The sequence below is a fragment of the Anser cygnoides genome, chromosome 25 (assembly GCF_040182565.1).
Source record: "Anser cygnoides isolate HZ-2024a breed goose chromosome 25, Taihu_goose_T2T_genome, whole genome shotgun sequence".
NCBI lineage: Eukaryota > Metazoa > Chordata > Aves > Anseriformes > Anatidae > Anser > Anser cygnoides.
The window spans coordinates 2,235,681-2,263,455 of NC_089897.1; the positions used below are offsets into that span (position 1 = coordinate 2,235,681).

The 27,775-nt window shown below is 59.6% G+C and overlaps 1 protein-coding gene across 6 annotated transcripts in view; it reads left to right on the forward strand.

Annotated features, from left to right (window-relative positions):
• Window positions 1-384: 384 nt before the first annotated feature.
• LOC106046179 (receptor-type tyrosine-protein phosphatase V-like) overlaps window positions 385-27,775 on the forward strand; it is a 39,656-nt gene continuing 12,265 nt past the window's right edge. Inside the window, exons 1-25 of one of the 6 annotated variants that reach the window (XM_066982871.1) lie at window positions 385-516; window positions 5,855-5,934; window positions 6,984-7,107; window positions 9,358-9,624; window positions 10,331-10,600; window positions 11,126-11,392; window positions 13,068-13,340; window positions 13,967-14,227; window positions 14,696-14,968; window positions 15,530-15,799; window positions 16,461-16,730; window positions 17,174-17,446; window positions 17,739-18,011; window positions 18,442-18,711; window positions 19,053-19,325; window positions 20,125-20,397; window positions 20,752-21,024; window positions 21,714-21,983; window positions 22,551-22,829; window positions 23,056-23,190; window positions 23,297-23,507; window positions 26,177-26,244; window positions 26,436-26,559; window positions 26,859-26,906; window positions 27,355-27,448. In XM_066982871.1, the coding sequence (XP_066838972.1) occupies window positions 483-516; window positions 5,855-5,934; window positions 6,984-7,107; window positions 9,358-9,624; window positions 10,331-10,600; window positions 11,126-11,392; window positions 13,068-13,340; window positions 13,967-14,227; window positions 14,696-14,968; window positions 15,530-15,799; window positions 16,461-16,730; window positions 17,174-17,446; window positions 17,739-18,011; window positions 18,442-18,711; window positions 19,053-19,325; window positions 20,125-20,397; window positions 20,752-21,024; window positions 21,714-21,983; window positions 22,551-22,829; window positions 23,056-23,190; window positions 23,297-23,507; window positions 26,177-26,244; window positions 26,436-26,559; window positions 26,859-26,906; window positions 27,355-27,448 (5,253 nt within the window). In that variant the 5' untranslated portion in view covers window positions 385-482. Of the gene's footprint in view, window positions 517-5,366; window positions 5,935-6,983; window positions 7,108-9,357; window positions 9,625-10,330; window positions 10,601-11,125; window positions 11,393-13,067; window positions 13,341-13,966; window positions 14,228-14,695; window positions 14,969-15,529; window positions 15,800-16,460; window positions 16,731-17,173; window positions 17,447-17,738; window positions 18,012-18,441; window positions 18,712-19,052; window positions 19,326-20,124; window positions 20,398-20,751; window positions 21,025-21,713; window positions 21,984-22,550; window positions 22,830-23,055; window positions 23,191-23,296; window positions 23,508-26,176; window positions 26,245-26,435; window positions 26,560-26,858; window positions 26,907-27,354; window positions 27,449-27,775 lie in introns of those variants that run through there. The other 5 variants (XM_066982876.1, XM_066982872.1, XM_066982874.1 and 2 more) reach the window with 5 other exon arrangements.

Here is a 27,775-nt window from a genome sequence, read left to right on the forward strand (position 1 = left end):
GGGCTCTCCCCGCGGGCCGGTGCCCAGCCTGATGGCACTCAGGGCGGTGAAGACACGCTAACCACGGCCCGCAGATATCCTCAGGGCTGGAGTCTGGATGCCTGCACTGCTCCATCACGGCCTCGGGGCTCTGCCTGTCCCTCTGCAGTAACGGCATGAAGGGACACTTGCTTCCTCCAAAGGTCCCACGGTGCAGTGCCCCCAGCGCCCACACTGGTGCGACAGCCTGCAGCACGCACGCTGCCCCACCACCCCGGGGTGCGGACCCCTGAGTCATGGGGCCACCACCAGGGCCACCTCCATCCAGCTGATCCCTCCTCCGTGGCATCCTGCAGGCGCTGGCAGAGGCGCTGGGCGAGCCCAGGCGGGCCTTTCCCCGGACCAGCCCAGGCTTGAGCGTCAGGGCTGCGCACAAGCGGGAGTAAACAGCAAGCGTGAGCGCGCGGAGCCACCGCCGCGCGCGCCAGGCTCGCGGGGACGGGATGCGGACCGTGCCAGGGATGGCCACCAGCAAAGGTACCAGTCCCGCTCCGTTCCCCCTCTCCTTTGCCAGAAGTGAATGCGTCGGGATGCGTGCGGTGGGGAAAGGAGCATGGATGCTCCTGTGCTTTGGCACGGCGCGGGCAAACCCTGACCCGCAGAGCTGGGGTGGGCTGCAGGGGATGGGGCAGGATCCATGCGTGTGTACCATCCTGGGGAACTCCTGTTCCATCCTGGGGAATTCCTGTCCTGCCCTGGGGATCTCATGCCTTGGTTTCACCGCACGGCGAGGTGCGGGCGGGCACCAGGAGCTGCTTCCAGTGCTGCCAGCAGCGCCTTCCTGGTCCTGTGAGTGGGGGTCCTGGCAGCACCAGGCTCCTTCGTGCTCTGCGTCTGCCCTCAGATTTGCGTCCCAGGGTGGGAGCAGAGCCCTGTGGGGCTATTGGCGAAGGTTTGGGAGCTTTAGGGGGCTGACCAGGTGCTGCCCTAGTGCTGCTTGCAGCAGGAGTGTGGCACGCAGTCTCCAGGCTGCTCTGAGCCTTCCCCGCGTGGTGTCTCTCACCCCAGCCAGGGGAAGGGGACTTCTGAGCCTGCTCAGCCCCAGGGGAGTCACCCACACCCCGGGAGGGCAGAGCAGGTCTACCCGGCTCCTCCAGCTTGCTGGGCGTGCTCTGAGTCACCCGCAGCCCTGCTCTTCCCAGCTCTGCAGGCGCCTGGGTGACGCCCGCGGGCATCCCAGGTGCTGCCGCGGGGTCTCATCGGTCACTGGCAGCAAGCGGGGGGAACGCGGAGCATCGCCTTGCTCGGGGGGTCACTCCTCTCCTTGCCTTCCCACAGCCTGGCCAGCATCCGCGTGTGGCTCTGGGTACAGCTGTGCCCTGCACGTCCCTGCTGCCTGCCTGCTCTCCTCCCCTCTGCGGGATGGGAAGAGCTCCAGGGCTGGCAGTTGTGGGGCGGGAGACAAGCGGCAGCACTGGCAGGGCTCAGCGTGGAAATGATTAAACACCTGCGGGGGATAGGAGCAAGAGCATCCCAGTGCTCTGCAGCTCAGGGTCCAAGCCCTGCGGCGTGTGAACCTCGCAGAGAGAGGGGTCCCAGCGGCACCTGCACCCCCCAAGGGCTCCGTCCCTGGGAGCAGCCGGTTCCCCTCGTTCCTCCCTCGCATCCCCAGGCAGCGCTCGGTGTCTTGGAGGTGGCAGCCGGGGAGAAATCATGGCCTGGGGCAGCCCGCAGTGCTGGTAGGCACAAGGGGAGGCAGGAACCAGGGAGACAGGGATCAGAGGGATGCTGCAGCCAGGCTGAGGCAGGACAGGAGCCCCAAAGCTGCTCCCAGCTTGATCGTGGTGGCACCAGTGTCCCATATAACTGGGCCATTACATGACACGTCGTCACAGGGTGCCAGAATGGCTGCTAGGCATCCTGCCCAGGGCGTGATGGCAGAGCTCACAGGGAGCTCACAGAGGGTTCCTCCGTGCTGTGACAGCTTCGCTCGTGGCGTGATGCTGGGCAGTGATGTGCAGGGACCCTCCTTTGCCCATGCCCAGCCTCGGGGGTTTTCTCACCATGCACAGACCCTGTGGCACCAGTGCATCCTTACGCACGTGCTCTGCTGCACACCTCCACACTCATCCTCACTCCAGCTGCTGCTCCCACGTCTCCAGAGAGGCTGGGGGTGAGCTCCGCTCTGCTCTGAGTCTGGCACGGCACAGGGGGGCTGCCAGGAGCATCTTCAGACCAGGTCCTTGCCACTGCACTGCCGCTGCTGTCCCTCTGCACAAGCAAGCGAGCTTTCCAGTGCTGGGCGTCCCCCCCATCCCCCTGCTCCTTGCGGTAGCCCTTTGCTGCTTCACGGAAAATGTGATGACTCGGCAGCCCCTGAGTTTCCAGGCCTGCTTCCAGCTGCTGGGTGGAGAAACCTTCTGCAGTTGTTTTTGGGTCTGGAACAGTTGAAGGCTTCGCTGTCGGGGGGACCGGCCGGGGGCTCTGGCATCCCCAGCTGACAGCGGGCTCTCTCTGCGCCCTCGCCTGCGGTGGCACGATGGCACCGGGGTGGCCACGTGGAGGGCAGTGCTGGCATGTAATGAGCGGCTTTTTCCACCCAGCATGGGTGGCTGCTGAGCCCCACGGCGCCGGGGATGGGGCCTGGGTTTGGCTCCCGGCAGAGTTTCGGGCCAGTTTCCACCGCAGGCACAACCCAAAGCCCCCAAGCTCGGCCCTGGCTCGCTGCGTCCCTGGGTTTAAGTCGATGGGGCTGGCGAGGACGTGTCCCCAAGGCCAGCGGGCTGCCAGCTCCGCTCACCCTGTGCGGGGCCACCAGCACCACGCAGAGGCTGGGGAAGCCACGGGGCAGCCGCTAGGTCTGGAGGCTCGTCCCCACGGCGCGGGCAGCAAGGCACAGTGCTGCAGGCATCCCTGCTCTGCTCCCCAGCCTGGAGGCCAGGACAGGCCCGTTGGTTCCCAAACAAGCCAATACCCAGAGAAACCACCTTGGGGGTGGAGTTGTGTCCCCCCCCCAGGGGGCTGTGGCAGCAGTTGTTGTTTTCCAACAAGCACCTGAGATGCCACCTCCCCCATCTCCCTTACAGCTCCGTCCCACCGAGCTGGGGGCAGCTGGGTGTCCCCGCTCGCTGTCCCCACTGCTGGACCCTCTTTCCTGTCAGAAACCGAGGTCTGGGCCCCAGCTCTGTGGCAGGCAAATGGTATCACTTGCGCCAAGGAGTTCCTCAGCCCGCAGCCCTCCGGTGTGCCCAGCCTCACCAGTGAGATGTGGGCACCTGGCTGGGCTCTGGCACCGTGCTGCTGCACGGGACGCAGGTGCTGGTGGGCAGGGAAAGATTTTCAGCCCAGGGATGGATGCAGGGAGGACCAGCCCTCAAATCCGTGCCAAACTGCAAATGCTGACATATTCCCTCTGAACTCGCAGTCCCCAGCAACATCCAGCCCTGCAGCTCGCCCTCGTAGGGCGCAGGACAGAGAGGGCTGGGACACCAAACCTGGGGACCTAGGGAAGGCTCCCAGCCCCACAGGGAGCACTGGGCAGGGCAGACTCAGCCTGGCTGGCATTTCCCATGGCTCCACGTGAAGGGGTTCATCCTCCAGCTGGCCTGGAGCAACACGGTGTGCTTTGAAGCTCAATGAGCTCCACCTCCAGTCTGTAGCCTGGGAAAATCTCCTGTCCGTGCCACAGCAGGGGACGCTGCCTCCTGTCACCTGTCCCAGACATCGGGGGATGCGAAATCTCTTCCCAGGGTTTCCCTGAGCCCTTTGTCCCCAGCCATGAGGTGGGGTCATCCCTCCTCAAGCCCCCATGGCAGGGCAGGTGGGGAGCTCCACCAAAAGCTTCTTTGCAAATGCACCAGGGGCCCGGCCAGCCGTAACCTCCAGGCTCCCGCCCGGGGCCCCCTGGTAATCCTGGCAAACCCTCACTGCAGTGGGGAGCTCCAGCCTCCTCCCAGCTGGCTGCAGCCACTGGAAAGGGGCCTTGGGAAACAGTCCCCAGCCCACTGGAGACAGCAGCAGCCAGCCCCGAACCCCCTCTGCCCCAGTCCAGCCAAGCGTCTTGGAGATGCCAACTGCGGTACCCAGGAGCATCTGCCTTGTACTCAGCCGCTGCCAGGTTTCCTTCGCATAGCCCTGCCTGCAGGTTTTGGGATGGTCTCTGGGTGTTGCCATGCTGCAGGGAGCAGGATTTGCCCAGTGGGGACCCCAGGCCTGGGGATGACCGCTGTGAGCAGGCTTGGATGGCCCTGGAGGGACTGGGAGCTGCCCCTGGGGCTTCTCCTCCTCCCGAAGGGGGTCTGGGCCTCTGGCTGTGACCACGGAGCAGGACTCCTGGCACTCCTGGCACTGGTCCCATTCAGCCGGGACCTGGGGAGCACAGAGGGAAAGGGACCTGCATGCTTTGTCCCCGTTCCCAGCTGTCTGCATCAGCCTGGGGGCTTTCAGTAGGTTTGGGGATGGACCCGGGGCTGGAGATGGGTCCTAGTCCAGGGAATCGCCACCTGCTTTGTTCTCAGCTACTTGCAGGGGCTTTCCCACATCTTTGCCCAAGCTTTGGGGGTTGATCTGGCTCTCGCAGGTTCCACCTGACAAAACTCCGAGTCTCTAGGGGTGGGAATTCTCTGTCCTGGGGCCAGCTGGGGGACGTGTCCCCATGGGACCCCATCCTGAGGGCCCAGTGGCTGACAGCGACCGGCACAGCTTGAATAGCCCCCACTGGTGGCCACGCTGGCTACCGGGACAGACTCCCACGGCCACACAGACTGTGCCGGCCTCCGGGATGGATGCATCCCTGAACCTCTTCCAGCGCTGTCCCAGATCTCCAGCGCTGATGTGAAGCCAATGGCATCTCCGCTCTGAATCAGGGCCTGGCACCCAGCCACGCACCGCACAGCCCAGCACCACACAAAGCCCCGTGCACGGCTGGGGCACAGCGTGCTGCCCGTAACAGTGCTGCAAAGCATGGCTCCGACAGCCCACGAGCAGACAGGGCACAGCTCAGAGCCAGACAGTCCCTCAGGAGGGCAAAGCACGGACCGGGCATCTTCACATCCCTCTCACTGTGTGCACCCCCCAGATCCCACCCGCCTGCTCCTGCTCAGGGCATCGCACGGAGGCAAGCATCACCCAGCTCACCCAGCACAGCCAAAGTTCCCCTGCCCCATCAGCTCCCCGCACAGAAATCCATGCGTAAACAGCTACAGGATGCACAAACGTGCTTTGCACAGAGATGTCCAGCACCCGGACCCACGCGTGTGCCAAAGTCCCCTCCAGCATCCGAGCCCAGCCGCCAGAGGCTGCGGGTGCCCTCCATCCCTCCGTCCCTCCCCTTGCTGGGGGCTGGTTTGGGCACTCCCTTCCAGCGCAGAGCCGCCATCTGCCCTGTCCTGTCTCCTCCCCTCTCCTCCCCTCTCTGCACCAACTCCCACAACTCTGCACAACTCCTTCTGATGGCCAGGCACTGCTCCAGGCGTGCAGAGACCCAGGCACGGCGAGAGCCCCTGCTCCGAGCCCCCCGGCCAGCCGCTGCCTGGCCGCAGCACACACGCGCTCACACGAGGACGACAGCAGAGCCACCGCAGAGGGACACAGATCCACAGGAACAATAGCAAATGCTCACAGCGAGAGGCACACACACACACCCTGCGCTTCTCCCAGCCTGGAGGCTCTGCTCCTGCCCAGGGACGGCTGGCAGCGCTGATGTGCGACGTGCCGGCACGCATCGCCTGTCCCCACTGATGCCATCCTGTCCCCTGAGCCTGGGGGGCATGTGGGGATGCAGCCCCTCGCTGCCACGGGAGAAGGGGCTGACTGGGGACAGCCGCTGCTGAGAAGCCCCCCAACCCACCCAGCTTGACATCCCTTTAATTTGCAGCCACCCTGGTCCCGATGAGACCACCGCTTCTGCCACTGCTCGTCCTGTGGGTGCCATGGCTCCTGGGAACCCTGGCAGAGGTAAGCCCTTGTTTCTTGAACCCCCCCCCCGTTTGTCCATGCAGGCTCCTGGCTCCAGGCTTGCTGGCAGCAAGGGGCTTGCATAGTCCTACCCCGCTGAGGAATGACGACATGTTTCTGGGCTGCCTCTTCCAGCCGTGCAGCTGCACCAAATTAGCGACGTTTGCAATTACGAGCTGGTTCTTTCCTCTGCTCCCCCCCCCCCCCCTCGCCGTGCCCTCTCCCTGTGCCTGGGACCAGAGCGCGGTCCTGCTGCCATGGCTGCGTGGCTGCTGGCCCCAGGAGCTGGGGCTGCCTGCTCAAACCGGGGGTCCCCGGCCCCTTCGCCCCCCTCCGCGCACACCCAAAGCACCGCAGGCAGGGGGGGAGGACAGAAATGAGTCAGCCAGCAGAGCCAAGGGGGAAATAGCTAAAGAAAGATGATTGCTCCTCCGCGGCTTGTTGCGGGACAGGGAGTGGGCAGAGATATTTCCTTTAATGTGGAGGGAACTAGCCTCAACCTAAAGCAGGGCACACCCTGCTTGCTAGCAGCCTGTGGGGAGACGGGTGTCCTGCCAGCGTGCTCAGCACCCGCCGTGGTCAGAAGGGTGCTGGGTGCTCTGGTCCTCGCGGGCCAAGCCCTCGCCTTGCAGCCTGCAGGGGATGGCAGCTGGGCTGAGGTCTGGGGTCCCTCCGACCCCCCCATCATCACAGGGAGGGATGTGGGGGCAGTGAGATGGCCAGGGCCTGCCCAGAGCTCACTCGCTACCCAGACCTGCCCCTTGTACTCTGGCTGTTTTGGTGGGGTGTCCTCACCCTGTTTGCGTGGCACTGTGTAGGTCTGCAGTCCCAGGACCCATGCAAAAAGCCAGGGCAGCTCACGAGCTATGTCCCCTGAGTCTGTCTCCCTGCCTTGGCTGGGGGGGACGGTGCGATAAGTGTGCTCTCCTGGGAAGTGGGGGGGGTCACAAAATTCTGTGGGGTCATTGCCCCAAATGCTGTGGCTGGGTGGGACCCGAGCCTGGCCAGCCTGAGCCCTGCCCCGACACCACGCACTTCTACTCGTGCAGGGTCTCAGCTCTGGCCACCCCACCTTGGCCGTGTCTCACCGGTCTCCTTCTGTCCCCCAGGGGGAGGGATGCAATCGGACAGCGCAGGCTGGGGCGGAGGGACAGGATGCACCCAGCGACAGAGGTAAGCCGAAGCAAAGGGGTCCCCAGGCTGCGGAGGGTGGTCTTGGTGCCCAGGAGCAGGGAGATGAGTAGATGCCTTGGAGTTTGGAGTAGCTTTGTAAATTCGCTGCTTTAGACTTATTGTGGGCTGCAGATCATGACCAGGGAAGGGGAGGGAGCCAGCCCCATCCCCTTCCAGCAACCAGCCTCATGGCAGCCACAGTTCTTGCAGCAGAGATGAGCTTCAGGGGGGCAGCGAGAGAGATGGACGAGGCTCCGAGCTCCCTCCTCCCCACAGAGCATCAGCAGCAGGGGCACAGCCGTGGGTGCCCTGCACGGAGCCCCTGCAGCCGCCCAGGCAGGATGGTGCTCCCTGCTGTGTGCTCACAGCCAGCACGGTCCCTGCACAGCAAAAACTCTCCCAGGTGACCTGCAGGCACTGGTAGGGGCATGGGATGGACCGGGACGTGGCCCTCGGTGGTGTGGTTCTCGTCTACGGGGTGCGGGGTGTGAGTGGTGTTGTGATCACAGCCTCGGGGCTGGAGGATGTGCCCAGCGTGTGTTAGGTGTGGGGTGTTTGCACTGCAGAGGTGAAAAAGACAACTGCCGAGATGAAGGCAGGCAATTCAGGCTGTCAGAAACCTGAGCCAAGCAGACAAACATGGGTGGAGAACTCATACCTTCATGAGATGACAGGGATCCCGCAGTGAAAAGCCGGCCCTGCGCGACCCCTGTGCAGGGTGCGATCCCTGTGGCTGTCCCAGGGAGGAACCAGCCCTGCCCTCAGCTCCCCAGCCGCATCCCGCTGGCCCTTCCCAGCAGCCTGCTCCCAGGTCTGTGCTAAAACTGCTCAGGGCATGTGCTCGAGGGCCTTTCCCAAGGAGCTGGCCCTGGCTACGTGCTGCCCTTGTGGCCGTCTGGTTTTCCCATGTGCACCCATCCGCTGCGTGAAGCTCTCCTCGGTGTGGTGGCAGGCACCAAATGCATTTCCTGCATTTCATTGCATGAAGTGGAAATTGCTTGCAGTTCTGAGAGCTTCACACCTCCCTAGCTTTGTAGGAAGGGCACACACTGCACCTGAGCAGTCCCAAAGGTGCTCTTGCCCCCGGGGCTCACCCTACACCGCTCTTTGCTGAGTAAAGGCAGCCCCAAGCAGCTCTCTGTGACAATAGCTGCGCTTGTTTAGAGCTTTTGTGCCCTGCCAGATCACAAGTAAGCCTGTTACAACATGTTGCACATCATAAATTTTAAGTGCTAATTCTCACACAAATGCCTTATTAGCACTCAAGCTGCTCTGATGCTTCCCAAAGGCTGAAAGCCATAGAGAGCTCGTCACTTGAAGCAAAGCTGGGGACGGGGAGTGCGCGGCAATCTGCTAGCAGAGGCACGGAGAGGCAGAGACGGAGCGTGGCGGGGTCCTGCTGCCAGCTTGGCCCCGACAGACAGGTTCTGTCCAGCTCCTGTTTGTGCAGGTGGCTCCTGAGCAGCTCTGAGGGCGGGGATCCGATGGCAGTTTTGGCCACCGACCCAACAATTAGCCAAAGCCCCGTGTGCCACTTCCTTGTCCCCAGAAGCACTCATCTGGACGCCACAGCACCGGTCCTGCCGCCGCGGCGTGCTGATTGTGCTGCTGCGGCAGGACCGAGGTGGGGACACACCTGGGCAGGGCACCGAGAAAATCCACGTCCCCTCCCCGTACACAGCACCCTGCTCTGCCCAAACCCATGTCCCCTCCCCACCCGCAGCATCCTGCTCTGCCCCTGACATCTCGGTGCTGAGCAGGACAAAGAATAGAAGGGGCCGCTGAACGGCTAGCACTGCCAGCTTTCAGTGCCCAGCACTGGTGACTCCCACTGGGCACTGGTCCATGCGGGATTGGTTTGTCCCCAGCTTTGGGTCTGGTTCACCTGGGTGCTGCGGAGACCTGGGCTGGTTTCTTGGCTCTCTCAGCCCAGGTTCAGTTCAGCTCCACCTCAGCTGAGGTCTCAGGGCAGGAGCCTGCCCCTCTGCTCTATCCAGCCTGCTCACACTGGCCATGATTTTGCTTCTGCAAGCTGGGCCCAAAGCACTTCAACATCAACCAAGAAAATCCTGTAAGGTGAGGAGCAGTGCATTATGCCTACTCAGGGCAACTTTTCTGCTACAAATGTGGGGCTGTCTGATCAAAACAAGTGATGGCATGAAGCCTTTGGAGTCCTTTTGCAATGGAAGAGATGCTCAGGACCTCTTTCACGTGGTGCACGGGGTTTTCCATACCTTCTTGCTTCTGCAGGGATGTTCCTGAACCTCAGTGTGAGCGACCGCGGCCGGTCGGACTCCCTCCTTCTCTCCTGGGATGAGCCGGAGGGGGGTGCCGAGGGATATTTGCTCGCCCTCTCCTCCCTGGGTTCGGGCACACTGCTACAGAATGGATCTGCGGGACCCAACACCACCAGTTTCTGGTTCCACGGGCTGACCCCTGGCACATACTATGAGATCGAGGTGACAGCCACACTTGCCTGCATGGACACCGCCAGGGAGACGGTCACAGCGCAGACGAGTAAGGGGTTTGCTTGGGACTGCAGACTCAAAGGGTCTGCGTGCTCCCGCCGGTGATCGCCCTGCTGTTTTGGAGGGTGTGAAGCACAGGGCTGTCCTGTGAATCCATGGGGAGGTTGGGCACATCCTCACAGCTGCAAGGATTAGGATTCTTCCCTGATCCCCAGGGCCCAGGGGGTCGCTCCCGAATCCATGTGGAGAGTTGGTCCTACCCCCGCACTTTGAAGTTCAGGCCATGTCTCCTGGGATAACACAGCTAGTGATGGAGCGAGCTGTGATGAGGACTCTGCAGAGAGCTGAGGGCTTGCAAGAAGTCATGCCTGGAGGTTTAGGAAGAGCGATGAGGAAGCAGCATCTGCTCCAAGATTTGGGGACATCTCTGCCAGTCATTGTCAGTCAGTGAGCCTTGTCCTAGGCCCTCCCTGGCTCACACCAAGGAGCTTGGGGAGGACGGGGATAACGGCAGCATCTCTGGAAGGTCATTGAGTAAATCAAGTGCAGGTGAAGGGAGAAAAACTGTGAAAGGACAGCAGGGCTGAAGGGAAGGGCTCGGCCAGAAGGGATGGTTTCAGACAGCTCTGTTTGGTTTCAGACAGCATCTGTCTGATGGTTTCAGACAGCTCTGAGGGTAGGTCTGTCCCACCAGCTCCTGAGCAAGCTGGCAGTGAGACAACCAGCCAAATCCATCCATGCTACATCTGATGCAGGTCCCTCACCCGTCCGCAACCTGAGCCTGAGCAGCAGTGGGAGCTGGGCCGCGCTGCACGCCTCCTGGGAGCACGCCAGCGGGCAGCGGGACGGCTACCACCTTGCCCTCTACCACGGCGACTCCCAGACGCTCGTGAGAAATGTGTCTGTCCTGCCAAACGCCTCCACCTTCCTGTTCGACGGGTTGCTGGCCGGCAGCGAGTACGCCCTGAAGGTCAGCACGCTGGCTGGACCCAGCCAGGCCAGCACCAGTATCCACCAGTGGACAGGTAGGGAGGGACTGGTTTGGCAGGATGGGTGTAGCACATGTGCTGGTTGGGCTGGCCGAGAGGGGGAATTGGATTCCAGGCTCAGGATGGGCATCTTGTGTAGGGTGGGGAACAGCCGGGAGCTTTTTGCATCGCTGCTGTGTGCTGAGGGAGGCAGAAAGGGCCACCAGAGCCACCAGTGTGGCAGGACCTTACATATCCGTCCTGCCTCACAGGACCCCACAGCTTGGGTTTCTCTGCTCTGTGGCACCACGGGAGAAGGGCAGCCTTAGGAAAAGGCTTTGGCTGGTGGGAGCTGCAGGGACATTGCATTATCCGGGCTGCTGCAGGCTCAAAATGTCCAGAGGGAGCTCAGGAGCCCCACAGCCCACCTGGGAGGGGACACGGGAGAGACAACCCTCAGCAGACCCCTGCCAGACCCAGAGGGCAGCTGTGGTTGTAGAAGACCTTGGTGGGGGGGTGAGAAGGGTCGTGGGAGCCCCCAGCCCTCCTGTGCACTGCCGAATCTCACTGCTTTCCCCCCAGCACCCTCCATCCCCACCCAGCTGAGGCTCAGCCCTGGCTCCAGCACCAGCCTCTTGGCCTCCTGGGCAGACGCTGGGGGTGCCGCCTGGCTGCACCTCGTGCTCCGCAACCTCCTCACGCAGACGGTGACCAAGACCCTGTCGGCCAAGAGAGGTCTCACCAGCTACACCTTCCAGCACCTCCACCCCGGCACCCAGTACTGGCTGGGGCTGAGCGCTGTGGCCGGGCCCTACACCGTGGAGGGGCCCAACGCCACGGCCTGGACATGTGAGTAATGGCGGCCTTGCCTCCTTGCCTCCGGTCCAGCTGCTGAATGTGGAGGTCTCCTGCCACAGCACTTTGTGCAGAGGGCAGTTCTTCTGCTTGGATCCGGTCTAAAGCCACCCCAGGACCCAGCTCTGGGGCCCTGTGGTGGCAGATAATGGGACAGGGGGCCCATGGGGCTGGGAATGTTTGGCAACACGTGAAGCTGGAACAAGCCTTAGGAAGCCCCAGGGAAACACAAACACCCAGTGCAGGGGAACCACGGGCAGAAAGAGGCCTGCAGTCAGGCAGTGACAGAGGCCAGGGACCGCACTGGGATCATAGTGTCCCTGAGGAGGACCATGGAAGGGCCAGAGCCTCGGGAGATCCCACTGGTGGGCAGTGCAACTGGGGCCAGGCTCCTGTGTGCTGTGGGGCTGTCCGACGGCACCCGAGGAATCAGTGGGCAGGGGACAGCTCTTTAACTGATTCGAGCCAGAGATTTCTGGAGGGGAATGGATCTTTGGTCCCCTTTCATTGCCGTCACGAGCATGTTTTGGTAGCACCTGATAAACTTACCCTGATGGATGCTCCTAATGAGTCGGGTGCTGTACAAACAGAGCCACAGAAGCCAACTCTGGTAGATCAAGACTCTGAGGGTAGTGCTCCCAGACCCCAGCCAGTTCCCTCATCACCCCCCTGCCTGCACCTTCTGACCTCAGGTGACGGCCCCAAGAGAAATGGCTCCCCCCACAGCCCTCGTTTGCTGCCATCGCCATGTCCATAGCACTGGGAACAGGTCTGGCCCCATATTCGCTCTCCCAGACCTTCCCAGGAAACCACAGGGAAAATGGAGAGAGCGATCCAAGGCCTGGACAGTGCAATGACTCCTGAAAATGAGTTCACGCCGAACGCCAGGCAAGCGCTGGCCCTCTCTAGTGACGAGCAGATTAGGAAAATGCCAAACTGCAGGCTTGGGACTGTTGTGCCCAGCGGCTCGTCCTGGCCCCGTGTCGCTCACTGCCAGGCACACGTGTAAGGATGGGGTGTCACCAGACTGCAGGCCTCCAGCTCTGCCAGTCCGGGAAGCCAGAGCCTGCTCACTGCTGACTCTGCAGCTGGGATTTTGGAAGATCTCCACAACCCCAGCTGTTTTTTTTTCTGCTCTGGAGCGAGCCTGACTCAGTCCCTGCAGTCGCTGTCTGCAGCTCTGACCTACCCGGCTGCACGGACGTCCCAGTGCCAGACGAACAAGCCAGGGCGGCCGGCCAGTTCGATCCAGGCCAGTTCCTGGGAATATCAGCAAGCTCATACGAGTGGAGATGAAGGGGCCCTTTAGGAATTTCACAGTGGGGCTGCCAGCTTCATCTGAGCTCCGCTAGACCAGGAATGGTTGCACTGGGGAGTGGAAACAGCATGCTCTAAAACGATGTCTAAGGCTGGATGTAATCCTGCAGATAAGGAAGTAGGGAGAGAGGCTCCAGGGTACATGGGGAGATCTTAGGGTCTTGCATGGCACCTGCTCACACTATTGCTTTTCCCTTTTGACCGAGCAGTACAGGACTGTATGCCCTGTATGCTGGTGTGCCCAACACCTTGGTGCTGACAGTCCTGAGTTACAGCCAAGACAGCGAGCCCTGGGCATGGGGTTCAGAGCACGCCATAACCTTGACCAACACCACATTCCCCTCCCTTCCAGACCCCCTGAGCCCCACCAACGTGACCCTGAGCAATGCGGAGGAGCAGAGCTCCTTGCAGGCCCACTGGAGCACCCCAGCGGGAGAAAGGGACTTCTACCTGGTGACGCTGCGGGAGGCAGAGGACAGCACTCCAGCCAGGAACATCTCCGTCGGGGGAGACAGCAGTCACGTCACTTTCCACGGGCTGAGCCCTGGGAAGCAATACTCTGTCCAGGTGACAGCGGTGGCTGGCCCCTACCGGGCTTCTGCCCACAGCGCAGCAGCCTGGACACGTAAGCAGAAAGCCAAAGCGCGTTTTTTCTGGGTTATTTTTGGTGCCCTGCAGAGGGGCTGAGCTCTTGCATGCGGGAGGCTGGTGGGCCTGCAGTGGGGATTGAAGTGGGGGCAAAAATGGGGCTGTGAGTAAGGTGGCAGCTGGCCTCAGGAGCCCCAAAATCTGCTGCACCGTGGTTCCTCCTGAGGAGTGAGTCGAAAATCTATGGCCAGACCTGTGCTGGGTAGTGGCAGGCACTAACCCAACCTGATCCTTCTCGTAACCCATGGGGCTGGTGTTCAAGAGAGCTTCTGTCCTCTGCTCACAGCAGCTGGTTCGCTGGGGGTAAATCACCACCAGTCCATCCAGGGCAGCATCTCCCCTGTCCCAGTCCCTCCTGCGTGACTCACGGAGCCATGGTCAGCACTCAGACACCTGCCCCAGGACTGCCACCCCAGGGAAAATGACCGGAGCCTTAAACAGTGGTGGTGATGGAGCTCTCACTCAGCCCCTAGAGCTGAGAGCAGTAAAAGGCTCTCTCTGCAGCCCCAGCTGCCTGTATTTGGTGGGGAGACTGCTGCAGCTGGCTGCCTGATGCACTGCCCCACGCAGCGACGTGTGTGACGTTGTCCCTGTCCCTTGCAGAGCCACTGGCACCGTCGGGCGTGAGCCTGTCCAGCCAGGGCAGCCCCTACAGCCTGCTAGCCAGCTGGGAGGAGGCAATGGGAGAGGGCTACCTGCTGGCCCTTGGCCCTGTGGAGCACCCGGGGGAGAACAGCTCACTGCTCAGAGGTGTCACCAACTTCACCTATGAGGGCCTGCGCCCTGGGACCCTCTACACCTTTGAGGTCAGCACTGTGGCTGGCCCCTACACATCTGCACCCCGGCGCATCACCAACTGGACACGTGAGTCTCACCATGGCCGGCCCTGGGATTCCCACTAGGTCCTGTCCTTTCCCTTCTTGTTGTGCCTCAGGGGACGTCATAGCATGGGACTTTTGAAAATTCACCCAATAAAAAGCCCCTCCTCAGCCCCGCTTTGGTGGCACTGCTCAGGCTGGATCTGCCCTGAACCACCTCTCTGCTGCCCTGCTCCACACCACCTCGCCCACCCCTGCCCCCAGCACCAGGGCAGCCCTCTCCTACCATGCCACTTTGGATTCTGTGCTGGTTCAGTCTCTGGGCATGTTCCCCCCGCTGCCAAACTAGCCTGTGGGTGTCAGCGGGGCTGATGGTGGCCTGCTCAGACCCCACAGGTGGCCAGAGGACCCTGGTGTGGGTGCTCCTAGCAAAGGGAAAAGCATCCTGGGCTGCACCTCTGCCTGGTGACCCCAGTCCAGGCGCAGCTGTGACTTTAGCCCTTACCTGTCCTAGATCCTTTGCCCCCGGAGCAGCTGACCCTCAGCAATCGGGGCCACAGCACCTCTCTGCAAGCCTCCTGGAGAGCAGCTCCTGCTGGCAACACTGGCTACACAGGCACCCTCCGGGAAACCAAATCCCAGGAGCAGGTCGGGAACGTGTCTGTGGGGAACAACTGGACAAACGTCACCTTTGAGGACCTGGTCCCCGGGCGACAGTATACACTGGAGATGGCTGCTCTGGCTGGGCCTTACAGATCCAGCGTGCGATCAGCGACGGAATGGACTTGTGAGTGCACAACGCCCACCCCAGCCCTCCTGCAGGCTGCAACCAGGGCCTGGCCAGAGAGAGCAGAGAGCTTGTGGCATGGAAGCAAGGCAGAACGTGGACCGTGTATAGCAGGGACGCAGGGGCAGGGCTAGACAGACAAAGGACGAGTGGAAGAACAAGCAGAGCCATTTTCAGCCAGGTTGGCAGCGAAAGGGTCCTCAGCGCAGGAGAGACCCATCACAGAATGGGAAAACGTTACCAAATGCCACCCAGCAGGCAGGGTGGGGATGCGCTCCCACGTCTGTTGTAGGGCAGATTATTATTTATAAGTTCAGACTATTTGGGGTTTGATTTGCCAGGGCTGGTGACCAAAGCCCACTGGGCACAAGCATCTGAGGGTGCCCAGGATGAGTGCGTGCTGGCAGAGGGCCCTTTTTGTGGTCAGCTGTTGTATTCCCAACTCCTTTCTGATGTTGTCCCCCGAAACAAAAAGGCTGTAACTCATCCTGGGGCAGATCCTGTGCCAGCACATCGCCTGCACCACGACTGCCGCTCACTGCTTGCTGTCTCCTCTCTCAGATCCACTGGCTCCATCCGGCGTGACCCTGACCAACACCCGGCGCCCGCTGGGACTCTCAGCCTTCTGGGACAAGGCTGCCGGCGACGTGGACCAGTTCCACCTCCAGCTCTACAGCAAGAGCCATCCGATGCAGAGGAACATCTCCGTGGGGCCAAACACCCACAACTTCACCTTCCTGGGGCTGTCCCCCGGAGTTCAGTACTTCCTGAAGGTGACGGTCCTTGCTGGCCCGTACAGGTCCTCATCACACTTTGCCACCGAGTGGACATGTGAGTGAAGAGTGGTCCCGACCTCCTGCAGGGATAGGGCATCCTGGTGTTGCCCGCAGGGCTCGCAGTGACATGGACGTGCCCAGGCCACCTCTGGAAGGAGGCTCCAGTGAGATATCTATGATCCATGCTCCTGGGAATGGGAGCGTGTGTCATGACCTAGGTGCTGTGTGCTGGCTTCTGGGCCCCCAAAAATGCTTTTTCCCAGCTCAGGCTTTCCCCAGTCATGCCAAACCTTCTACTTGGAGCATGCATTATGTCAAGGCTGGCCTCAGACTGTCAGGAGAGGGATGCAAGAGGGGGCACAGAGACCACTCTGGGCTTGCTGCTGCCTTTCCACGGAACAGGGCACGGTCCTGGGCAACCTGCTTGGGCAGGGGGTTGGACCAGGTGTCCTTCAGAGGTCCCTTCCACCTGAACCATTCTGTGGTGCTGTGTGAGCAGCCCACGGGGGAGCAGAGTGCTCTCTTCTGTGCCTCCCGCTAGCAGCACCCTGGGGACGTGCATGGGCAGGTTGCACAGGGTGCCAGCAAGGGGAGAGCTGGCAGTCAGCTGTCCACACTTCTCCTTTAGCCCTGTGCGGAGGTGTGGGCTGGGTCTTGACCTCTCCATCTGCTTTCCTTCACCAGCTCACAGACTTCCACGCTGTTTTTCCTCCTAGATCCCCTGTCTCTGGCTAACGTGAGCGCACAGCCTGGCCGGAGTCCCCAGGAGCTGCACGTGAGCTGGGTGGAGTCAGGCGGTGGCAGAGACCACTTGGTACAGCTCTCGGTGGCTGAGTCCCTGTCCATCATCAGGAACGTGTCTGTCCCCCGTGGAGTCACCCATCTTGACCTGGAGGGGCTGGTGCCAGGGTCCCGATATCGGGTGGAGATCATTTCGCAGGCTGGGCCTCACCGCACCTCCTCTCAGACTGCCATCGGCTACACAGGTAGGGAGGCAGCCCCTCTGCGTGTCCCAGCCCCTCTGCATGTCCCAGCCCTGGCAGCCAGCCTGGCAAGGGGCTGGGGGCCAAAGGGAGCCCCAGGGCTGTCCTGCAGGAGGATCCTGTGCCCACGTCCCCGCAGCACCACTGGTGCCCGTCTTCTGCTCAGGATGCTGGGAGCCGCGCTCATTCTGGGCCCAGGGGTTCAATGGGGCACACGGGGAGCCTGCCCCACACGCTGGGACAGGGACTCTGGGGCCACGGTGGTGACGTGTTATCACCTGGGACAGAGGGAGCAGCTTGTACCTGGGAGCAACCTGCTGCTCTCAGCACTTTTTAGGCAGCATTTTCGGTGCTCGCAGTCCTGCAGCTCCCAGCTTCGTCCCCAAATGAGAGTCAGTCCTGTGCATCCCAGGTTTGTCCCCTGTAACGCCGTTTCTCTCCCGCAGTCCCACTACCTCCTCTCTCCCTGTCAGCAAGCCCTGTCAGCACTGCCTGGGCTCTGGCTGTGCACTGGGAGACCCCTCCTGGGCAGAGGGATGGATACCTGCTCAGCGTGCACGAGGAGGGCTCGTCCTCACCAGCAAGGAACCTGGAAGCAGGGAAAGACAGCACCAACATCACCCTGGGATGGCTGGCACCAGGGACTTGCTACCTTGTTGGGATCTGGGCAGTAGCCGGCCCCTACCGCTCCCTCCCCAGGAACACCTCTGGGTGCACAGGTGAGCATCCTCAGCACCCTCAGGTGACGCAGGTAGGGGAGCTGCAAGGAGCCTCAGGTGGGATGGGATCTGTGTTTGGAGGAGGACTGGAGGGCACCGTGGCCTTTTTCTTGATGTTGCTGGCCTGTGGTCATCGCCAGTCTCTTGCAGCCTTCTCGCACCAAGGGGCACAGGGCACTTGCTGGGCTGTTGTGCTGGCTGCCCGGGGAAAGTAAGGCCTCTCTGGGGATTTTGTTGCATGTTCAGGACTGCAACAACTCGTTCCAACTTGTATATTTGTCTTTCCTTGCAGTTCCTGCTGCTCCAACAAACCTGAGCCTTACCAACCCAGGCAGCTCCTCGGAGCTTCATGCATGGTGGAACAAGCCCCCCGGCAGGAGGGACCACTACCGTGCTGTTCTGTACAGCCTCACCACCCGGAGCAGGGAGCGGGTCCAGACCTTGAGTCAGGACGCCCAGAACGTCACCTGGACTCACCTGGAGGCAGGCAGCAAGTTTGCTGTGCAGGTCTTTGCTGTGAAAGGCTTCTTTGAAGCCTCCTCCACCAACGTCACCCAATGGACATGTGAGTCTGAGCGGCTGGGTTGAGCACAGGGCTCTCCACTGTGCCCCGCAGCCCCCCTCTGAGCCCTGCAGAGTGCCCACCACCACCTTCCCCATCCCAACCCCTCCCTGCTGTGCACGTTCGTCCTTCCTTTCTGCTAGCTGTCCTCACATCTCCCCTGCGTGGAGCCAGACCCCCATCCCCACCAGGGAATGGCTCTGGGCATCTCCCCTCCTTGTCCAGCTACAATCCCCAGGGATTTTGTGCTTGGAGCCCTGCGCACTGACTGCCCATTTGCCCCCATTCTTCTCTCTGGGAGGATCTCTGGTGGCCACCCTGCCCCCTGCTTGATGCATGAGCACCCCCCCGGCCAGGCAGCCAGCTCCCAGCACCGTGGCACACAGCAGGGGGTGACCCTCTCCCTTTTTTTTTTTTTTTTTTTTGTTTTCAGATCCCTTGGCCCCTGCCAACTTCACCCTGAGCAGCCCCTCTGCCTCGGCACTGCGGGCATCCTGGGCAGCCACAGGGCACGGAGCAGAGGGCTACGTGGTGGAGCTCCATGACACTGCCTCCAGCAGTCGTGCTGGGCACACAGTGCTGGCTGGGGATGCCAGGAGTCACACCTTCAAAAACCTGAACCCCGGCACCCGCTACAGCGTGGCGGTGAGAGCCACGGCTGGGCCCTACCACACCAGCACCCCAAACCTCACCCACTGCACACGTGAGTATGATGCTCTCCTTGCAGCCAGGTGTCCTCCACCAGATCTCCTTCCTTCCCAGTTCAAGTCAGAGGCCATACTGGTCCAGACAGATCCTGCCTTCCTCTCCCATCCACACAATCCCCATGGCCTGGCCACCCACACCCAAGTAGCCATCCACATGCAGCCCTAGGGAGGAGGAAATCCCTTGAGGCAGCTGCCAGAGAGCCAAGAGCAAAGCCACCCTTCGGGACCTTGCAGAGGTCCAACTCCTGTAGCACCTGGGGCTTGGCACGGAGATGGAGCATCTCCCTTCCTTCAGCCCAGACATGGCTCCTGCCAATAACCTGTATTTTCTCCCCAGGCCCGCTGCCCCCCGTTTCTGTGCACTTTCTGAGCATGGGGCACCCCGACAGGCTCAGCGCGTCCTGGGGAACCGCGGCCGGGGGACGAGACGGCTACATGTTGACCCTGTACCACACCAGGCTGGGCACCGTGGCAGCTACGGCCTCAGCTGGGAGAGACACCCACAACTTCACCTTCACGGGCCTGGCCCCAGGATGCCAGTACTCCCTGGAGGCCAGTGCCACGGCTGGACCATACCAGGCAGCAGCACCCAACATCAGTGGCTGGACACGTGAGTGCCCAGAGGAGCGTCTCCTGCAGAGGGGTGGGAGAGGCTGCACTGGGCAGCCCTGGAGAGGTCTGGGAGGTTTACGGGGGATCTGGTGCCTTTGGAGGTGTGTGTACCCACGTGCATGGGCACGCTGCTACCCTCCTAGGCACATGGATTTTGTGCCTATGAACTTTGCAGGCTTGCACAAGTACACGCTGGTGACATGCAGGGTTGCCCAGCTGTGCCCACATGGGGAAATCCCCCTGCCCAAGCAGCCCCATCTCCCTGTATACCCAAGCATTTGCACCCTTGTTGAGTCTCCTCCAGCAGGTAGAAAACACATTACCATAAAGGTCTGTGAATCAGAGCGGTAGAAGAGGGTCATCCAGCTCTTTCTCCCAGCAGAACAGGTCTCTGCTCTGGAGATGAACGAGCCCAACCCCTCTGCCCACCCAGAGGGATTTTAGGGCTGCATGAGGTTTAGACAAGCCCTCTGCCAGTTCTGTGTGCTGGAGGGTGTGTGCATACACCTGTGGCAAGGTCTGGCAGCTGGGCACGGGGAGGAGAGTGAGAGTAGGATGTGGATGAAGAAGGGCTGGTGAGTGAGTGACCACAAAGGGTGAGAAGTTAGGTGAGGTGGGAAGGTAAAGGTGAGGTGGGAAGGGGATGGAGAAGAAAAGTCAGGAGTGGGAGCATGCTGGAGTGGCCCTGCATATCCAGACCTTAGGGAGCACCGATCCTGCCCCACAGTGTCCCACCAAGCATCTCTTTCTTTCTGCCTGGCCTCCGGTCCCTAATACCAGGTCTGATGACTCCCCAGGCCCGCTGCCCCCGGCTGCCGTGCGCTTGCTGAGCACGGGGCACCCCGACAGGCTGAGCGCGTCCTGGGAAGCCGCGGCCGGGGAGCGAGACGGCTACACCCTGACCCTGCACCACGCCAGGCTGGGCGCCGTGGCAGCTACGGCCTCAGCTGGGAGAGACACCCACAACTTCACCTTCACGGGCCTGGCCCCAGGAAGCAAGTATGTGCTGGAGGTGGTCTCCGTAGCTGGGCCCTACCGGACACCTGCAGGGAATGTCAGCAACTGGACGTGTGAGTAGTGGGGTTTGAGGGTGATTTTGTGCCTTGCTGGGTGCAGGTGTAGCCTGTGTAGGATTGTAGCAAAGGGTACGGGTGTTCAGCTCCCACCTCCAGCTGGCTGGGTGCACCCTCCTCGCCCGTCTCGGTGGCTTGCTGCAGCTGGGACAAGGCTGTCTCTGTTCAGCCAGGCACCACTTGAAGCTTGCAGAAGCTGCTTTGAGCTGCCTCCAGGCTGGTGGGTGCAGCCGTCCAGCCGAGACAAAGAGCCCTGTCTTGCATGGTGCATCCCTTCCGATGACACTGCCAGTGACTGAGCAATGTCCTCGGACCCTTCACTGATACATGATGCTCATCCTGTCTCTCTAGATCCCCTGGCACCCCAAAACGTGTACATGACGAACCAAGGGTATCCCAACAGGCTGAGCGTGTCCTGGAGAGCTGAACCCCACGGACAAGACGGTTACAGGCTCCTCCTGTATCACTCTGGGTCGGGTATTTTGGCAGCCAACACATCTGTTGGGAAAGGCACCAGCAAATTCACCTTTTCTGGCCTAGCTCCGGGACACAAATACCTGCTGGAAGTGGTGTCCATGGCAGGGCCCTACGCAGCCTCCGCAGAGAACATCAGCGACTGGACGAGTAAGTGGTGGGAGCTGGGGGTCGTGCGTGATGCTCAGCCCTCCCCAGCTGGGCAGGCTCAGCTCCTGCAGAGGGAAGGGGCAGGGATGGGGCCAGGAATGTTGTCTGGAAGCTGGTATGGCTCTAGCAGTGGGATCTTGGTCTGGGTGAGCCAGTGGAGGGGAGAGCAGGCAATACGGCTGCCCTTTGGTACCTCACCATCCCCACTGCCTTTCTCCCAGGCACTCAGAAAATTCCTGGCATGGGAAATATGGGGAAGCCAGGCTTTTTTTTTTTTTTTTTTTTTTTCAGGAATGTGGAAATTGCAGATAAGCACAATAAGCCTTTTCATGTGCTTATCCCCACAGTCCCTGCACTTTGCTTGGGAAATCCAGAGGTCTCTGCTCCCATGCTCAGCCAGCCCCTTGCGGGGTATTGGGAGTCACATGCAGAGCCCTTCAGGCAGGTCTCTGATGCAACTTGCTAATTAGCGAGAGGAAGAAGCCGTCTCCTCATGCTCATCACTCTGCTTGTCCTCCCATTGCCATTTAAAAGCCGTTTCTGGTAGTGGCAGCCAGCAGCTGCAGGAGTGTTATCACTGAGCACATGAAGTTTCCCTGCATATTCCCCATCTTCTGCTTGTACCTCTACAAATGGAAGAGAGGGCCTGGCATCCCAGTAACTTTCCCCCGGTGTGGTTTTCCTTGCAGTCCCCTCTGTTCCCAAAAAACTCTCTGCGGTGGCAGAAGGGAACAGCACGATGCTCATCTCCTGGGACAGTGTCCCTGGCCAGCAGGACGACTGCCAGCTGTGGCTGCGGGACCCCAGGAACGGCTCTCTGCCCTCACGGCACACTCTCGCCAAAGGACAAGTCCAGCACCTCTTGCAGGGGCTGGTGCCAGGGAGGAACTACTCCATCTCCTTGAGCTGCGTGGCTGGGCCCTACTGGAGCAGCACCAAGCTCTTGGCAGTGCCAATGGGTGGGTATGCACTGCCTTGGGTCTAGGAGGGCTGAGAAATGGCTGGGGGGGCTTGAGGCTGAATCAGCCCTTGGGGTTCAGCAGCAGGGTGCAAGTTTTCCTGGTGCGAGATACAGGAGAGCAGCAAGGTGACCCCTCCAGAAGCCATCAGCTCCCTAAACCCCACCACTTCCCATGATCCGGTGGCCTGGCTACTGGTAGAGCAAAGCAGACTCTGCAGAGAGCTCCATTAAACTGCTTCTCTTAAAAGCCATCTCCTGCTCAGGTCCTGACCCACTCACCTTGTCCTGTGGCCCTTGGCACAGAAGTTTCCTGAGCCACAGATGTCATAGAATCATATCCCGAGTTGGACCCACAAGGATCATCCAGTACAACTCCTGGGTCCCCAAAGGACCACCCAAAAAATCAGACCATGTGTCTGAGAGCATTATCCAAACACTTTGAGCTCTCCTGTTGACCCTGGGACTGGCAGTACAAGACTGTGATGGTGACACATGGGCTGGGGCTGGGATTTCTCTGGCCCAGTACGTTAAGGGCCTGCCATAGCCAGGGCTGTCTCCTTCGCAGAGCCAAACCCAGTGGAGGATGTGCAATGCCTACCGGAGTCCAGGAGCCTTTTTCTGAACTGGACCAGCTCTCCAGGAGACGTGGAGGCTTATGAGGTGGTGACAGAGAGACTCTTTGACAGACCCCCCACCTCCAAGTACATCGTGAGCGTTCCTACGAGCATGGCCAGGCTGGAGGGGCTGGGCCCAGACTCTTCTTACCGAATCACGGTCAGCACAGTGGGCATGAATGCCGTGAGGAGCCGGGCTGTGCTTCTGCTCTGCAACACAACAGTGGAGGGTGAGTGCCCTTCTTTCCCACAGCCTTGCCACAGACCCCGGGAGAGGACAGTGAGTGTTGCTGATTAGACCTGGGGACTTCTTCAGACATCTCTGAGCTTTGCGTGCCCCACACTGGTCAGGGGCAGGGCTCTGGGTGGTGATGCTGAGAGCCATCACGTGCTGAGCAATGGGTCCGTGGGAGCTAGGGCACACTAACAGGCTGTGCTTGCTGGTTCCCCTTCCAGCCCTGCCACCACCCCTGCGAGCAGACGTCTTCCAGGTAGAGGCCAGCTCCACAGTCATCATTTCATCTGACCTGTTCAGCGAGGAGAATGGCCAAATCGAGTACTATGGTGTCGTCGCTACCACTAATGATTCACGTAAGTGCTCCTGTGCATTCGGAGCTGCAGTGGCTCCCCAGAGGGCAGCGGGTCCCCTGCACACCACGTCCATGCTACCTCTGTCCTCTTGCATGTTCCCCTTCAGTGCTGAGGCCCACCCAGAAAACTATGTCCAGCACGTGGTATGACCACTACTACGGGACGGAGGACTCCTACCTGGCTGTGCTAATCCCCAATCCCTTCCACCCGAGCTCCAGGAGGTCCCCTGAAACCTGGCGAGTGCCAGTGGGAACAGAGGAGTGTGGCCAGTCCAGGGCAACATGCAACGGGAAGCTGAAAGCCAACGAGCAGTACAGGTGAGAGATGCCAGCCTCCCTGCTGAGAGGCTGCAGGACAGAAGGGACCCCACGAGTCCCCTGCAAGGTGCCAGCAGCGCCCTCGCTCTCACCTCACCCTCGTACTCTGCAAACCCCCAAGAGCAGAGCCCGGGGTTTGCTCGGCCAAGCAGCATTTGAGGGATGCAAGGGCTGATGTATCAGAGGATGTTGGTGGAAGTGGGCAAGGAGAGGGAGAGCAGAAACCAAAGTCGAGGCTGACAAGGGCTGTGTAGGTTGTCTTGGGAGCTGGACGGTTGTCCACCTCTAGGCTAAGACTGGAAATGGGTGCTGTTACTTGGATATGACTCAGAGCCACACGCACACGGGGAGTGGGGACGTTAGTTCAAATGGTGCCTACGCAGCCGGGGTCCCAAAGGTTGAGGGTTGCAAGTGCACAGCCTTAGGTTCAAATTCCTCACAAGACATACACACACACAGATCACAAGGTCCATAAATTCACAATCTTATTCGACAGTAAATAAAATACAGCAACATGAATGTACTAGCATACATACTTTATTGTAGGGCTCCTTTAAAATATTTGCTGGTAAAACAAGATTTCTTCTATGAACAAAGAATCCTTTCTTTAGTCAGTCCATTGTTAATAGGGGCCATATTTCCAGGCAGTCCTGACAAAGGGTCCTCCAGAATCTAGAAGATTGTCCCTCTCCAATTTAAAGGAACATATAACAAGGATGGCTGAATAATAATAGAAGTCTCAGAGCTTTGGGAAAAGAGAGACGAATAACTTGAGAGAGTGTGTGCATGACAAGAGAGCCTCACATTCTCATATGGGTAAAATGCGGAGGCTTAGATCTGCCCTTAAGTTTGGGGTGAGTGGAGTCCAGGTCCCTGGTGCCAGGTTTGGACCTGCTGGCTCTCCTGCCTTTCTTGTTTTCTTCTGCTTCTCTTTCTAATTCTGTTATGTGCAGGCTCCACGCTTACACACACACAAAAAAAAAACAAATAAACAAAAAAAAAAACTTAAACTGGAGCCATTTGAGATGTACACGTGTTACCAAACAGGGACTCAAGCGCCCTGTTTGGGCCAGCTCTGGCAAAGAATAAAGGTCGCTGTCAGCACAGGGCTGAGTCAGGTGGGTGGCAGAGGAGAACAAAAGGGATTTTCAAGAGAGCCATTCCCTTGGAAATCCCACCCACAGCAGGATGTCAAGAGCTAACAGCTGTTCTCAGCTCTCCTGAGGCAACGTATTATCATGCCTGGCAGGATAATTGAATGATCCTGCATTCCCATCCCGTGCCCATGCAGGTGTTGAGGTATTGCATCCCAGAGCAGGCATGGGCTAGCATCCAATTGACTGAGAAGGTTTGAGATTGATTGCCCATCTATTTTTCCTTCTTGCTATTGTTCCTGCCCACTCACCCTCAGGCATGGCTCAGCAAACCTTGCTGCTTAACCCCTGCAGCCTCGGGTCTGGCTTTCTGCTCCAGCCAGCACTGCTGTGCGTCTGAGGGCTGCCAGGGCACTGGCTCAGACCAAGATCTGCCAGACTCCGTCTCCTAGCTGCCAGCAGCCTCGAGGGTAGTTTAACAACAGCACAAACACAGCAGGAGACCCCTCTGCCCCCCAAACACTGTCCCAGCCTGTGTGTATCTCCACCTTCACGCTGCCCAGTTGCCATTTTCCCTCCAGCATCCACTTTCGGTAAGGGAGCAGCTCTGTTACGGTGTCATTACACCACCTACTGTCACTGAGTAACATGTACTTATCACCACTTTCATTTTGGCTTCCCTAAATAACGTATATCCTCCCTATTGTTTTACCAGTTAATCATTAGCAGTGTGGTGAAAAGCAGGTACCCCTGACAGCCCGTTTCTGCTCTGTAATCCAACCCTTCTTTCCTATCTTTCAGTGAGTTATTTATCCACAAACCCCTATCTCATACCACAGCATCTGCGGGCCCAGTTTCCAGAGATCTTTGCTCCCAGAAGCCAGGTCTGGGATGCTGCCAGAGGGAGCTCACCCTGGACTCTGCAAACCCTAGGCTGCTAAAATCCAAAGCTATGTTTGGAAGCCCTACCTTGCATTTAGGGTACCAGAGGACCTGCTCTTCCATGTTACGCACTAGGAGGAGAAGGAATTCAGCTCTGCAGGGTGCTGTGAGGCTTGGTGTGTGCACTGCTCGGAGGAGGAGGATGTAGGGCAGATCTCCACAGGGAGCAGGAGGCCCCAGCCAGCTCCGTGCTCTGTATGGTCTGGGTCGGGGCTCAGCCCCACCAGCCGAGGTGCCCCTGTTTCAAAGTCACCAGGCTCATCTCTCCCAGGAATTAATGGGCTGGCGTGAGCTGAGACGGTGACTCAGCCCACCTCCATCCTCCCAGCCTGCTGCTGACTTTCCCTCTTTCTACCCAGTAAGCGAGCACAGCTCGCTGCCTGTCTGCAGGTAGTGCCTTGGAGGAGAGCTGTTCCCCATTTGCACTTTCTGACATTTTCTGACATTCTCCCAAGTGTAACAGACTTGTCCGCGAGGCAGAGAAGGGAGGAAAGACCACTTCAATACATCCCCTAAATCCCATTAAATCCCATCCCGGAAAACCAGCCTCTTCCAACACAGAGGCAGCTGGCCCTTACCCTTGGCTCTGCCTGCTGCTGGCTGCCCCTGATGCATGACTCCGCTTTGCCCTAGGTTCAGCATCGCTGCCTTCACCAAGTACGACCCAGTGGCCCCTGCAGTGTCGTTCACCACATTTTCAGGTAAGATGGGTACATTATCTCACAGCTGCTCTGTCCTCTTCCCTACCTGGCTATGCAGGTTGGAGAGAATTAACAACCAGCTAATGGCAAGCAAGAGGGAGCTCATGGGCTGTAGTAAATGTAATAAACAGAGTAAATGTAGTCATTCACTGGCTCCTACTTCTGTCAATTTTTCCTCTTTTTGATTCCAGCTGCTCAAGGTGTGGATGCAACTCCGCTCCCAATGCCAGTAATAGCTGGAATCGTCGTGGGATTTCTCTTGACACTCACAGTCATTTTTGCTCTGGTCTACTGGAGGCAGCTCAGGGCAAGGAGGTGAGGATGAGCCATCTCTTACCCAGCGGGCACAGGCTGGGAATCTCAGCAAAACCCAGCCTTAAATGCCAAGCCAGGAGGAAGAGCAGTGAGAGGGTGTAAAAGGAGCTTTGGGGAAACCAGGACACACAGCAGCTGGAGCTGTGCCTGAGAGATAGAAAGCAAAAGCAGCAGGCAGAGGGGAGCTGATGTGAGCCTCCTGCTCACAGGTGCTCTGAGAGCCAGCAGCACACAGTACGCGTGCAGCATCAGTCCCTGCACTGCAGGGAAGAGTAACAACTCCCATGTTTTGCTTCCAGAGCACAGAAGAACAGCCTGCCCCAGGAAATGGTGACCTACAGCTTGAGGTGAGTGCTGCTGGCTGGACTCTTCCCTCTCTGCTTGCAAGGCAGGTGCCAGAGCCCTTCACCTACCTCCTTTCTCATGCTTTGACTCAGGAAAAAACAAGCTATGTGTCCTCTCCTTCCCACTACTTTTTAAAGCCTAGGCTTTCCCATGTCCATCATTTATTGCCCACCTCCATTCCAAGCCAATGCAAGTGGAAACGTATTGTCACCTCCTCTGCATGGCTTCTGCAGTAGGAGAATATCCTCACCAACCTGAAATCCCTCCTAGTGTCTTAGCAATGCTCTTGGACTGGTTTCTCTGGGCAGTGCTGTGGGCTATAAACCACCCCTGTGTGTGCATCCAGGTACCGCAGGTCTCGAGGCTGGGCTGTCTCTCTGGCTGCGTGGCTGGCCTGCCAGACCTCCCAAAAGCTAAGGCAAGTTTTCCTCTGGACTTCATTTCATGCAGAAATGTCCACCGGCCAATTCCCATACAGAACTTCAAGCAGTACTATGAGATGAAGACAGCAAGTGGTAACCACGCTTTTTTCCAGGAGTTTGAGGTGAGCTGAGACTCCTGCTAGAGACGGGACTTAATTTCCCCCCTAGATAGCTCTTTCAAATCCAGCCTGGCTCAAAAGAAGATGTCGTGTCCCAGCTGTTGGGTGCAGATGCAGGGACAGTAAGCCGCCTCCCTGGCCGCTCAGCTGGGCAGTCCTGGAAGCCAGAGGCTGGATGGACCAAGCGATCAGGCAATTCCCTTGCTCAAAACGTGGTCTGTTCAAGTTGTGGTAGAAATACATGTTGTCTGTGACATGAGGTGAACGAGCACAGCCCATAGCTGCTGGTGTGCAAAGCTAAGGGCCCCCGACCTGGGCTGGAGGCAAGGA